General features: G+C 33.8%; 4 protein-coding genes across 5 annotated transcripts; 3 read left to right on the top strand and 1 right to left on the bottom strand.

The window, feature by feature from the left end:
• The first annotated feature begins 647 nt into the window (after positions 1-647).
• On the top strand, positions 648-4,550 carry LOC123694665 (beta-alanine transporter). Its single transcript, XM_045640159.1, has 8 exons — positions 648-736; positions 1,162-1,361; positions 1,953-2,148; positions 2,421-2,679; positions 2,927-3,176; positions 3,296-3,681; positions 3,836-4,014; positions 4,197-4,550. The coding sequence occupies exons 2-8, from the start codon at positions 1,162-1,164 to the stop codon at positions 4,509-4,511; spliced, it is 1,785 nt and encodes a 594-aa protein (XP_045496115.1). The 5' UTR covers positions 648-736; the 3' UTR covers positions 4,512-4,550.
• Positions 4,551-5,149: 599 nt separating this feature from the next.
• On the top strand, positions 5,150-7,954 carry LOC123694237 (probable cytosolic oligopeptidase A). Its single transcript, XM_045639615.1, has 2 exons — positions 5,150-5,348; positions 5,769-7,954. The coding sequence occupies exons 1-2, from the start codon at positions 5,260-5,262 to the stop codon at positions 7,855-7,857; spliced, it is 2,178 nt and encodes a 725-aa protein (XP_045495571.1). The 5' UTR covers positions 5,150-5,259; the 3' UTR covers positions 7,858-7,954.
• LOC123694238 (dynein axonemal assembly factor 4-like) lies at positions 7,939-11,269 on the bottom strand. Its single transcript, XM_045639616.1, has 4 exons — positions 11,080-11,269; positions 10,036-10,891; positions 9,611-9,810; positions 7,939-8,197 (listed from the first exon to the last, which is right to left on the bottom strand). Exons 2-4 carry the CDS (start codon positions 10,868-10,870, stop codon positions 7,964-7,966), a joined length of 1,269 nt encoding a protein of 422 aa, XP_045495572.1. The 5' UTR covers positions 10,871-10,891; positions 11,080-11,269; the 3' UTR covers positions 7,939-7,963.
• LOC123694239 (phosphotriesterase-related protein) lies at positions 11,268-14,088 on the top strand. Of its 2 annotated transcripts, none has more exons than XM_045639618.1 (6): positions 11,268-11,546; positions 11,744-11,995; positions 12,340-12,597; positions 12,912-13,076; positions 13,369-13,413; positions 13,770-13,886. In XM_045639618.1, the coding sequence occupies exons 1-6, from the start codon at positions 11,525-11,527 to the stop codon at positions 13,772-13,774; spliced, it is 747 nt and encodes a 248-aa protein (XP_045495574.1). In that variant the 5' UTR covers positions 11,268-11,524; the 3' UTR covers positions 13,775-13,886. The 2 variants fall into 2 exon arrangements, with proteins under 2 accessions (XP_045495574.1, XP_045495573.1); XM_045639617.1 differs by having other exon boundaries at positions 11,270-11,546; positions 13,369-13,586; positions 13,770-14,088.
• Positions 14,089-14,440: the final 352 nt, after the last annotated feature.

Here is a 14,440-nt window from a genome sequence, read left to right on the forward strand (position 1 = left end):
TAAATATGGAAAAAAAATCTATTTCCACTTAAAATATTAATGCTAAATTGCCGGCTAATAGATAATCTTCACAAATTATGTAGGTTAGAAAGGAAAAGACGCGAGGAAAAGGTTTATTCAAGTTTTTATCTTACAAACGTTTCGTCAAACACTAGTCTACCGTTTGGATAATGGGATTTTTGCAAAAACCAATCAATAGTAAAAAAATATGCAGGAATTTGGCTGAACATCATCAAGATTCTAGATTAAGGATAAGATCTTGCGATATTGTTATCTATATGTTACAGTTTAAACCCGTTTTCCGTTATAACGTGTTTTTAATGGATAGAACTAGTAATGAACTAAGAAATCGCCTTGAAAAGTAGAATAAAAAAATTTCAAAGGTTTTATTTGTATCTGATTGTAATAAAAGCATTTCATTTCAGCTAGAAAAAACAAGTTGTTACAAAAGACAGTTTTAACTGTAACGTAAGTAAGTACGTAAGTTTTTATGTATAGTTAAAAGTAAAATGAGAGCATTATACAAATAATAAGCCAAGATATAACATACAACAGCTGTAAAATTTTCAGACAGTCTATTTTAGAACACCCTGTATAACATGAGAGCGCAAGGGTCCCGTGTATCTAGGGTCATTACGATGCTAGTTGTCCGGTCCAGGCTGACTAGTTGTGACCACGTCCCTCAACTTGGATGTATTGACCATACGCTCTTTAATCATTCAGTTTATTCAGTAAGGTATGTACAATTGAAATAGAGTAAGGTAGTTCTAGAAAACACGTTTCATATGGAAATTTAGTAAAAAACTTAGAGGGTGTTTCATGAAAAGGAAAACTTAAATTCTCTTCCATATTACACTTTAATGGCAAAGTTTTGCAATAACACAATTTTGACTTCGCATTCGCAATCCGCTACACTCATTTTATTCTTCTTTTCTCTAATACTCAACCGCATGAAAAGATACCAAAGAATCAAGTTGTAGAAGAGTTCTTCGAGTCGTGTATGTGTGTGTATCGAGAAAAAGTTGAAAAAAAATCAATTCCGTTCAAAATCTATTAAATTACAAGATATTGTTTTGATTTACCTTTAAAACGTAGCCGTGACCCTAAAAATAAGATTTCACGAAAACAAAGCAAGGAACTTCACTAAATTCACTTCAACAGATGGACTTCGACGCAATTCTGCAAGATGTAGGCGAATTTGGTCGCTATCAGAAACTGGTGATCTACCTGGTGTTACTGCCAGCTGTAATACCTTGCGGCTTCCATGCATATGCACAGCTCTTCATGGCTGGTGACGTAAAGCACTGGTGCAAGATACCTGAACTGGAGGGTTACGATGTAGAAGTTGTAAAGAACTTGAGGTACTTAGTGATAAGAGATTCTATTTACGTAATGTTTTTGTAAACATTTCGTATCTTTCTGTATTTTTAACACGTATTTATTAGCCTAACCTGTACGTTTGTATTTAACCGTCTTCTATATAGTTTCTATTTTGACCGATTTAAAACGGACAGATTTAATTCAAACTTTGTACACTTATCAAGGATCGTGGTATGTAGAACGCAGAGCTTGCAAAGTCTGGAAAAAAATCCTAATCTTGTTAGAATATATTTAAGGTAGAACAGTGTGGTCAAAAAAAGGCACCTCATTCGTTACTCATGAATTCTAATTTAAAGGCTCTACATTGATACAAGCCCGGATATTCTCATTGTTCTGATTGATTGAATAATTACAGTTCTAATCAGATTTAGAAAGATTGTTTTGAAATCCTTGTATGTACTCTCGCTTCTTGTGATTGAATTATTTTCTTCAAATAATTATATTTAATGCAATGACGTAATTAATAAAAAGGCTTTCCAATTTACACAAAACGAGGATGGGCGTTTTTAAAGAGCCATTATATTATGTCGTATTTAAATTGATTCTGTAACCTGTTATTGCACTTATTTTAGTATACCATTGGAACTTCGGAACGGTGTTCAAGAATATTCCCAATGCAATATGTACGATTTGAATTACACCGACATTTTAAACCGATACACGACACTCGAAGACGCTGCCATAGACGGAGAAACTGCCGAAATTGTACCTTGTAGGAACGGATGGATGTACGAAAACGTGGTTTATCAAAGCACGGTGGTAACAGAAGTGAGTAGTATTGAAAAGTAAATACTAATTATGTAAAACAATGGTGTCAACTGGATAACATTCCTTTGAACAGTTCTTTTGAAGATAATGTATAATCTAGATTATTTAAAAGTTCTTACGGTCCAGTTCTTCAGTAAAAAAAATATTGTGTCAGAATGGTATCAAGTCTTCATAATGCACCACGGTACTTTATTGTCTTATTGAAAGTTTTACGAACGTTATACTTAGAACTCTTTGAGAAACGTTTTTAAATATTTTCATTTTCTTTTCAGTGGAATCTAGTGTGCAACAAGAACTTTTTTCCCACACTCGGTCTGGTACTTCTAGCAGTTGGTGGTATCATTGGAAACTATATATTTGGTTACCTTCAAGATACAATCGGTCGAAAGCCGTCGTTCTTCATATATCTTGTGATCGAATGTATATTTGGCGTGGCTACTGCGTTCGCGCAGAATTATTATGTTTGGATTGTGTACAGATTTGGTGTGGGATTCACTGTACCGGCGATAATGGCCACTCCGTATGTTTTGGGTTCGTATATTTATTTGTGGAGGTAATAATACACTTATCTACTGTCCAGTATGGTCAATTATTTCCAGTTTTGAAAAAGCTTAGTTTAAAAAAGCTTGATATAAACAATTTTCTTATTTGAAGGATGAATTAATAAACCTTTTTTTTATTGTAGACAATCCTGTGCAGCTTATATCCAACTTATGCCGTATTATTGAATCCGTTCTTATGACTTACTTTTTTATAAAAATAAAATATTACTTTTTAGCCATTGAATTAGTGGGACCAAAGTGTCGAACCCTCTGCACAATACTCTCAAACATAGCGTACTCCATGGGTCTCATACTCCTGGCTGGTGTGGTCTACCTCGTTAGAAACTGGCGGCACCTAGCTTTGGCTACGACGCTTCCTTTTATATGCTTCTTTCTATATATTTGGCCAATGCCAGAAAGTCCAAGATGGCTACTCGCGAGGGGACAATTTGAAAAGGCTGAAGTTATCTTGAAGAAAATGGCCAGGTCCGTTTCATATTTTTACATGATACCTACATATTTTATTAAAATAACTATTACATAGGTAATTTAAGTTGTTAAAATGTTTTAATAGCTTACCTTCTACCATTATATTAATGTTTCAGAATTAACGGAAAATCTTTGCCAAAGAACTACATGGTCCATCTTCGGCGTAAATACGAATCTGACAAACTGAAACAAGATCTTGAAAAAGAAAAATCTCGAAAATATGGAATTTTAGATTTATTTAGAACTCCGAATTTACGAAAGAAAACAATAATTATCACATTTATTTGGTTCACAAACACAAGTGTGTACGTCGGCTTGTCATATTACGCACCGGTTTTGGGAGGAGATGAATTTTTAAACTTCTTTCTGGCGGGAATCGTAGAGTTGCCAACTTATTTATTTTTATGGCCGTCTATGGAACGTCTAGGTAGACGATGGACGTTGTGTATGAGCATGGTGGTTGGCGGAATCGCATGTTTGACCACATTTTTAGTGCAACATGGTAAACGCAACAAATTAAATATAAATTTTGTACATAACTTGTCTTTCGGAAAAAATATTTAAGCTTGTTTAATGTTTTTTTTTTTCTTTTTCGATCATTCGCAAAAATAATCATGTTCTCATACTAATATATTTCTAAATATTATTTATTTCAGAAGAAAATGTAACACTTGCTTTGTACTGCGTGGGAAAGATGGGTATTTCGTCGTCATTTGTAGTGTTACCACTTATGGCTTCCGAACTATACCCGACAGTAGTAAGAGGGCTGGGCATGAGCTTAAGTTCTGTTTTGGGCATGTTGGGACCTATATTTATACCACTTGTTAATTATTTGGTAAGAAGCATTTAGAATTATTTATAGAAATAGAATTCCTTTTTAAAATGTGTATAATTACACACATTTTGGCAAAAAAAATCACTATTACATAAGGAAATGATTCCTCTCATAAGGTTCAAGTAAAATTAGAAGACTACAGCTTACCATATGAGACTACAGCATTAATAATTACGTTTCAGGGCTCTGATATTATGGTTTTACCCTTGATCATCATGGGAGCGTTACTGGTCGCTGGTGGAATAGCAAGCTTACTTCTTCCAGAAACGCTGAACCAGCATCTTCCACAGACTTTAGAAGATGGAGAGAAAATGGGCCTTGATACAGATTTCTGTTGTAATCCGCCAGTTAAAGAACCTACAGATGAGGAAGAAAATGATAGTCCCTGCAAACATTGTAATGCTCTGTGTTCGTGTCAAATGGTCAATATGCCTTTAAATGAAAATGTAAATACTGAAAAAGATCTAGATGCTGTTGAATTCATTTTAGTTAAGTGAAGATAGAATTTTTAACGTAAGCAAACATTAAAATTTACAACTTAAAATTTTGCAACTTAAAAGATGGCGTTTTATTTTACTACTTATCCCTTTATCATTTTATTAAAAACAAAAGGAATTAATGTGGAATTCATTGAATATTTGAAAATATTGCTGTGATATCTTCAGTGAGGTTGAGAGTGTTATAAATCTAAATAAAAAAGATATCACTTTGATCATATAAAACATAATTCAACTGCACCACGAAAGCAAAATAATTTTGTAATTTAAATTTAAAACAAAGTATTAAAGTTTTACCACTTACGGGACCTTATTTTATTACCTACCTTGCATATTAATTTAATACCTAGGCAAGGTTTGTCCATCTGCAAGAAAACTTCCGCAAGAAATGTCCGACAGTCTGTCTGACAGCAATTTGCAAGTCTAGGTACTTGCAGGTGGAAACGCGGAACTCGGAATTAGACGTGCAAGCTGCAGATGGAAACGCGGCCTAACAATAAATAAACCTGTACACACAAATAGTTGTGCAAATAGCACAGCTCTGTAGCTCTGCAGCAAGTATTGTCTATTGGTAACTAATACTTAATCTGTGGTCTATTGCGCCATCGACCGGTTGTCATTCCCTAATGTCATTTGTCAATATCATATGTCCGAATTGTAATCGGCAATTTTAATAATTATTATAAAATTAAAAAATATGAAATAAAATTCATTTTATGTTACAACGAATACGAAAAAATATTACATTATGGCATCTTTTCTACGCAGTAATATTGTCACACGATATTTAAAACGACCTTTTCTACAAAACAAACGCAATTCTGGATACGTTGTATTGTAAGTTTTACAGTTTATATTTATTTTAATTCTAGTTTTTAATAGACAGATATGCAATTAGAATTAAAGAAATGAATATGTTGTATCTTTTAGAAATTCACCTATCTATACAAAAGGTAACCTGTTAAAATTAAAATAAAGATAACCAATGTTCATAAGATTTTTGCATAATATTTCATATTAATATTTGCCCGGTTATTGCATACCAGGACACAACTTCTTCTTTACTTTAGTCTATTGTCTATCTATTGTCTATTTTATATACATTTCATACTATAATTATTATAACATAAAATTAATCAAATTTCGACACCAACACAAAGTTACATTTTTATCTAGATTGACATCAAATATTTTTCATTCTTATTTGACTTATATTTTGTAAATACGTCTTATACACTCATTATAATTTGTTTACAGAATTCCCGAAATTGGTGAAGATTCAGATAATAATGTTCTACTTACTGAAAATGGGTTACCCGAATTCAATGACATAACGATTGAAAAGTGTATTGCTGCTATCAGTAAACTCAGTTTGGAGTATGAGAGTGGAGTACAAAATATTGAAGAGTCTTGCAATGATTGCAAAAACGCATTTACTGAAATCTTTCAACCTTTAGAGAAACTTGACAATCAACTAGAATTAACATGGGGCGTGGCTAAAACCTTATACTTGGGTAACAGCTCACTTATGCCCACTAAATCCTATATACAAATTCACCAAAGAGCCCATAAAGCTAGATCAACAAAGTTTAACAGTGTACCCATTTATAATGCCGCAATTAACGAGAAAAACCGTCTCAAAAAATTAACTGATGAAGAGCAAAGGTTGTTAGATAAGTATATTCTAGAAGGTAAACTAAACGGACTTGATGTAAAAGGATTAAAACGTGAGAAATTAGACAACATTCTAAACTTACTACAAAAAGAAAGACAGTTGTTCCGCGATAAGGTTAATATGGCTACTAAAGTCTTCAGTAGTTTCATCAATGATGAGCAGTTGGCTAAGGAGTTCCCAGAAAGCCTGGCAAAAATAATGTCAGTTAATAACAATGCTAGCAAAGGGCCGTGGAAGATCACATTACAGCCACATATTTATGAACCATTTATGGAGTACTGTCCTGATCCAACATTACGGTGGAATGCATGGCAGGCTCATGTCCAACGTTGCTCTGGTTATGCAAATAAAGATTTTGAAACCAGTACCCATGTGCAGCAAATACGTGGCTATCGGTCAGAACAAGCTAAGATGTTAGGATACGATACATATGCCGATATGAGCATGGAAACTAAAATGGCCGGGTCCGTCGAAAATGTTTACAACTGCTTAGATATGTTACTGGAAAATGCGCGTCCGATGCAAGATGTCGAACTTGAATCATTACAAAACTTTGCAATCGAAAGAGGCTTCGATAAGAAATTAGAGCATTGGGATATTCCTTATTGGCAGAGGAAGCAGAAGTGGTCTTTATACAATTTCGATGAAAACAAAATACGCGAATACTTCCCTCTTCCTAGGGTTATCACCAGCTTGTTCAACTTGTGCAGTACATTATTTAAAATACAAATTGTCGAGCGATCGAATGTGCACACGTGGCATAAGGATGTTAAATTTTACGATATATATGATGAATCCAGTAACACTCCTATCGCCGGGCTATACTTGGATCCATATGCGCGACAGGATGAAAAGATTCGCGTATACGACGACGCTGGTTGGCATGTTTCGATCCGCAACAAATGTGCTTTGACATCAACAAATCCTTTATCAGCCTTAATATTCAATTTCCAAGCACCTACTGACAAGCAACAATCTCTATTGACTTTCAAAGAGGTAGGTGCTTTATTCCAAAGGTTTGGGCATTCTTTACGTCATTTGCTGACGAAAGCTAATTATTCTGAAGTCGCGGGGTTGTCTAATGTAGAATGGGATGCAGCAGAAGTGTGTGGTCACGTAATGACGCATTGGCTCTATGACCCACATACTATTCGAGCTATCAGTGGACACTATCACACTGAAGAACCCCTGCCTGATGAAATAATACAGAATTTACAAAAAGTCAGAAGTCACATGACTGGTTACAATTTATGCAAGGAATTGTACAAGTCTCGGTTAGATTTAGAGTTATATTCGAAAACTACTTTCTGGCGAGACCTGGTAAGGGAATTATGGCCAAAATACAATGCAATGCCATTTGACAAATATGATTCTCATCTTCTGTCCTTCACGAGTATATTTTCGGAAGAATGGGGTGCTGCGTATTATTGCCATTTGTGGTCGAAAATGATTGCAGCGGATATTTACAGCGCTTTTGAGGAAGCAAGAGAAGGTGACCAAGATGTTCTGGCCATTGGAAAGAGATACAAAGATAGTTTCCTGTCAGTAGGTGGTAGCTGTCATCCGAGCGAAGTATTCAGAAGGTTCCGTGGAAGGGATCCTTCACCGCAAGCTCTACTTAACAACCTTGGGTTATCTAAACAGACAGTAAAGATAACTGACGAGAAGTAATATTGTACGAATTGTAAAATAATTTCTATAAACTGTTGCAATTTATTTATGTTAATGCAAAACTAGAAATAAAACTCTTGATTTAGTGTTAGATTTATTTTGGTGTTTAGTCTGAGTCTGGATTTTGTTCCCATGCTCTTTCCATATCATAGATATCATTTTTGATGTTTTCGTCATCTGGTAGGAGTTTAGAGGCGGCTTTCATTTCGTCGATAGCTTTATTAAGATAGCCTAATCGAGCTAGACCAGCGGCTCTTCGTGCAATGCATTTGGCCCGACTACGTCTGTTTCCTTCGCATGCTGGTTTCATCAAATCTAAAGCAGAAGAACAATCTGTCACCTGTAATGTGTATGTTAGTATTCGAACTTTTAAACATTTTACAAACTTTAGCGAACGTAGTCACGGGCAGATTGAGATATTCTTAGATTACAAAATAAAGTACAGATGGAGCATGACAACCGCCCGTCGCGTCGCCCTTGTCAAAGAAAATACGAAATCAAAAGCAAATACGTCGCTGCACCAGTGCTATAGCTCTCAGTTATACATCCTTCCTCTATGGCTATAGCGCATATAGTGTCATGCAATACGTCAAAAAGGGTTTGCAATATTAGTAAAAAAATGCAGTCTTGTGATAATAAAATGCTGTAAAATTTGTTCCCGAAAACAAAAAAAAAAAGATGAAACATCGTTTCACAGGTTTTCTGTAGATTAATTGGCTGATTTATTTCTTTATACGAATAATAATTTTACAGATATGAAGGAATAAAAAATATTCAACGTACGTTGCCAGTATTTTGAAAATGAATTTGCCATTTTTATTGGTAAAACGGTAAATTGGTTAAAAGATCTTCAGGGTAATGCTGTTGGATTTTTCGACCGTGAATATTTGTATAGTGCACTAAAGGTTCATGATAATTATTAGATTATTTTAATAAGCATAATACATTATTTTTTTACTTTTATAAAGCTTAAAAACGTTAATTTATGTGAACTCCATGATGAAAATAAAATGTCCCGTATTCTCGACTAAAAACTATCGCTATTCGCATTCATATTTTTTGAAAAATAAAAAATAATATAATTATTAATTATTATAGTTAATATTGAAACTTTTTTTATGTGAATATTTTGTCCATATATAACTTTAGTAGGCAGGTACTTTATATAATAAAATAATTTTTACAATATTACAAAAAAAATATCATAAACCCGAAATTATATTAAAATAAAAATTAAAACTTGACTGCTAATTTATGTATATAGCCTACGTCACTACCGCCACTAACAATATAATTCAGATGATTGCAATGAAACCTCACGTCTCAAAATCGGTCCAACGGTTTATACTGCAGGGCGTGTCAAAGAAATATTATACTTACATACAAATACATACATAAACTCGAAAAACATAACCCTCTTTTTTCCGTAGTCGGGGAAAAATTTGGGAAATTTTTCTATATCCGGTAACATTACACGCACACAGAAGCACCGTGTACGTACAGTGCAGCGGCGAAATGACAGCACACATAGCTTTATTGAAAATGACGATAAATCATTCGGTTTAGTTCGGCAACGCTCCATCTGTCTTTTATTTTGTAATCTAAGGAGATATTATCGTCAATAAAATAATGAATACAATCACGTTTGAAATCATAAATGAATACTACACCATTTAGGTAGTTATTCATCCGTCAGCGCCTGCATGTCCTCCAATTAAGAGAGAGAGATTGTCTAGGAATAATTAAAACTTACACATTTATTAAAGTTTCCCAAAGCGAAGTGTGTAGCCGCTCTATTCGCGTACAAAGTTGGTAATTTATCGGACAACGTGATGCCGTGTGTGTACGCGCTAATCGCACCCAGATAGTTGCCGTTGCGAAAGAACTCGTCTCCTTTCTCCTTACACCACTGCGGATCTTGTTCTTCAGGACGTAAATCTTCGGAAACGAAACCTGTTAAAAGTTGATCATACTGAAATATAGGATCGTATAATTTAATAATTACTTAATTAAATACAATATGCCTGTGCGCGAAATCTGCCCAGCGGGTCGGTAGGCGCGACACGTTTGTACGAAAATCGCAGCACCTAACGTGTTAAATACTTTACTCAATTATTATTCATTAACTGTTAACGATTGTTTACCAATATTTAGGTATTTAAGTAACATATAATATACCAATAGCTCTTCTAGCTTGTGTAATATTCTTCAACCAAGCTTCTTCCTCTTGAGCGGTCGATTCCCTACTCGGCGTAGGAAACGTCCTCGGCGTATGTTTAATCTCTACTTGTCCCGACTCGCGTAATTTTGGTAATATACGTTTAGCTACTTCGTCTTTCTTCTTTTCAATGTATTCAGACTTGACTGGAGTTTTAACCGGTATTTTGACGATCGGTCGAATTGGTTTTTTTACTGCTTTTTTCTCGACTTTTGGGACGACATCTTCATCAGGCAACTCGACTATTGATACACCTCTGTTTGTATTATTTTCACAATTTTCAATTTTACATTGCTGTACGTTGTTGAGCCTCCAATTTTCCAAATCGTCCATAGCTTTATTTCGTTCCGCATCTCTTCGGGAATCCATCAGATTATGCTGCTTGTTATCGATGTCCATCGCTTGTTGAACAGTAAATCTATCTAATTGACTTTTCTTGATAGCCCTTTCCTCAGATGCTGCTTTAGCTTTTTCTTGACATTCCAGTAAAATTTCTTCACGCAGTTTCGCTTTTTCATTTTTGCTTAGTGTCTTTTCTAACACGTCCCAATCAATTTCCTCTTTTTTTATTAAATCAAAAATAATTAGGTTGTCTTGTAGTGTACATTTACTTTTAGCACTATCTATATCATGCTGCAAAAACACTTCAAACAAAAATGGATTGAAATGCGCCTTTATGTATTTATCGGTGGTAAAAAGATCAACTTTTTCTCTGTACACCGGGTCCAGAGGAATTCTTACATTGATAGTGTTTAAAGTTTGTGTCCACGTAAAATCCTTAACCATTATAGGCATTTTGAATCGATCACTTTAATCCTGAAATAAATCTTATTACTGTTTCGATAGTAATAATACAACATATTATACGTTACCATGGCATTTGCGTATACTTTTTAGTAAGAGGGGTGTGGTTATGGGGTGGTTATGGGTGTATGTTTATCTGGGATCAATGGGCTAAATTATTTATTTATTAATTATATATACTTAAACTCGTTGCAAGTTACCTAATTTGTTTCATCTTTTCGTATAATTTGAATCCTTCATATTGATGAAAAATACTCGAAAATATTAAGTAATATTTGTGTCCAATTTCTACGGCCGACTTATGCATAATTTTCTGGATTGGTTATAAAAGCTGTCTTGGCTGTCTTATCACTCTGACATTTGCACTGATAAATATATTGTCAAATAGATCAGCTGGCATCTGTAAACAATGTAAACAATAATAATTGTGAAATCAAGGCTTGATAAAATGTAAATATGTAATATTAGGAAAACAAGTTGTTATCAGTTATGAGTAATAATTTTAATAGATAAACAAATGATATAATGCAGCGATTTTATTATCAGGCTGATAAAATTATATCTTGTAAGTCCCAGTAGAACATCTTCTTTTCGAACTGTCTCATTTTTCTTTCGTATTGCTTTTTGTTCATAAATAACAAGAAAATGAGTGCCATAGTTCAAACAGGTAAGTTCAAAACTTAAATTTTAGAATCTTAGAAAAGAAATCTTAGAAGAATCTTAGAATTCTATCTATGTTTATTATGCTAATTAAAAATAAATGCACATTTCAAATTGTTTATTTTTTTCATATTATTCATTGAATTACATTTTAGTGAATATTTTAACTTCGCTTTGATTTAATACCTACATCTATTCTTTCAGTTTTAGGGGATGTACACCCTAGTGCATTAGGCAGAACTCTAACACATGAACATCTATCAATGGACTTCACCCATTTCTACAAAGAGCCACCAAAAGAAATTGCAGATAAATTTCAGTCTGGATTTAGTCTCGAAAATGTGGGGTTTCACAGGCAGTATCCATATAGCTCTAAAAATAATTTAATATTCAATGACTTGAAGGCAAAGGAAGCAGTGTTAAATGATGTACTGGCTTATAAGAAATATGGTGGAGGTAAATCATAGTTTCTACATTTCTATAGTTTTGTTCTCCCAATAAAATTTAGTTCTTAACCCATTGAGCCCCAAGCGGCCCGATCGGTCCACGACACAATAGATTTTCTATTGTGTATTAACAGACATTTATTTTTTCAATAATGAGACTTATTTTAGAAGCACTTTCGAATCGTCATATATAATGATTTATATCATAGTATTGAATCTAAGAATTGTAATAAAATTACAATTCAAACTAAATTAATATTATCACTGCTAGAATAAACAGAGTAATCACTGGACAAATTCTTTGACAATTTCTCTATATTTTAAACTCTGCCAACCTCTATTTTCACATTACAGGAACAATAGTTGAGAACACAACAGAGGGGATCAAACGAGACATTGATTTCTATAAGCAGTTATCAGAAAAAAGCAAAGTCCATATAGTAGCTGGTACTGGTTATTATATAGCTGATGTGCAAAACAACAGTACTATGGGAAGTACTGCAGAAGATATGTATAATCATATGCTAAAAGAGATGACTGAAGGTTGTGTTGACTATCCTACAGTTAAATCTGGCTTTGTGGGAGAGATTGCTAGTGTTTGGCCAATTAAAGGTAATATCAGTTATGTTAGTATTAATTCATTGTTATTTATCATATAAGTTAAGTTGAGTATGCAGTGACTGGAAAATTTTGAAACATTTCTTAATGTTCTCTTTTCTAAAATAAAGTAAAAATATAATACGTAAGTCAAAAGGTACAGAAAGCGTCACATATTGGTAAAGAAAATACTGAATATTGCATTGGAATATTGAATAAATTTCGATTTCAGTAATTCATGCAAAAAAATTCAACAAAAAAATATGCTCTTTATACATACCTATCTTTTCTACATACCTATTTTACCGAATCGTATTTTCAACTTCCAGAATTCGAAAGAAAAGCAATAAAAGCAGCTGGAGAACTTCAATCACAAATTGGTTGCGGAGTTAGTTTCCACCCGCATAGAGAACCGGAATCGCCGTTCGAAATTATCCGTCTTTACTCAGAAGCGGGCGGGAAAATGGATAAAGTTGTCATGTCTCATTTGGATCGTAAGTTTGCTAGTTGAAAAAATTAAAAAAAATAGCAACAGATATATTTTCCTAACGAATGTTTACGCACCTATTTAAAATGAATAGTTTTTAGTGGAGTTGAGATTTTCTCTTGTTTTGTAAACTTACCAAAAAGTTGAATACCTACTTAACTATATATTTTAATTTAATGTGGATTTTTAATGTAAGCTATTGCCAAAAACGAGTTATCGTGCAACATCGTATCGTATCGTTAACTTAACTTTGTAAGATAGATTATTTCAAAATTAAACTTTCATATTATTTTTTGTAGGTACGCTGCTTGACTTCGACAAGCTCGCAGAGTTTTCCGAACTAGGTACATATTGCCAATTTGATTTATTCGGCGTGGAAGTATCATTCTACCAATTACATGTTCCTACTGATATGCCTTCGGATGCTCAAAGGATGAACATGATTAAGGGATTGGTTGATGATGGCAAAGAAAATAGAATTTTGATGTCTCATGATGTGCATACTAAACATAGATTGGTAGGTACTTATTTTTATTTTTGTTGTACCTTAAATAATGTACGAGTTACGCTCATTGAGGTAATTAAAACGCACTGTATAATGCGTCCTGACATTTCTGAATAAGTATAATTAATTAATTAGTTTACCGTAACACGGCGAACAGGTTTTTACATAGATAAAAAATTCAAATTTATTTTTCAGATTGATTTCGGAGGTCACGGATATTGCCATATAATTAATAACATTCTACCACGGATGACAGCTAAAGGCTTTTCTCAAGCTCAAATCGACAAAATAACGATTGAAAACCCCGCGGAATGGCTTACTATCAAGAAGTAGAAAACAGTCACTTAATATAAGGAAAATGTTGCCATATTTACATTGTTATTTATTTATTAAGGAAACAATATATTCTAAAAGATTTTTAGACGTTTGTTGTTTTACACTTTTACAAAGGAAGATTTTTCGTAATCTATATTGTTAAAGTATAGGTATTAATAAAATTATTGTTACGAAACTATATTTGGTTTTAATTTCTCCTTGAATAGCTAATAAGTGGTAAGGCCTGAAAATGGCTATTGTATGCAATATCGACAGAAGCTTAAAGGTATTTTTTAAAAATACAATTAGAAAGTTGGCTATACACTAATAATAACTAAACAGCACCTACCTGAATTACTTGTTACATTGATGCGAGTTTAGTGTAGCGACACCTCGCTCTGAATCGCGCAAGCGAAATGTTTCGCTACAGAGCTATATATACAACTTTCCGACATCATCCATCGGGGCCTTCACGGCCGGCCAGTCGAGTAGACTGGTCGAGGATCCTCCCTTTTTCGATGGAGGAATTCCACCTTCCTTCCTCCACATTT

Source organism: Colias croceus, chromosome 9, assembly GCF_905220415.1.
Source record: "Colias croceus chromosome 9, ilColCroc2.1".
Lineage (NCBI taxonomy): Eukaryota > Metazoa > Arthropoda > Insecta > Lepidoptera > Pieridae > Colias > Colias croceus.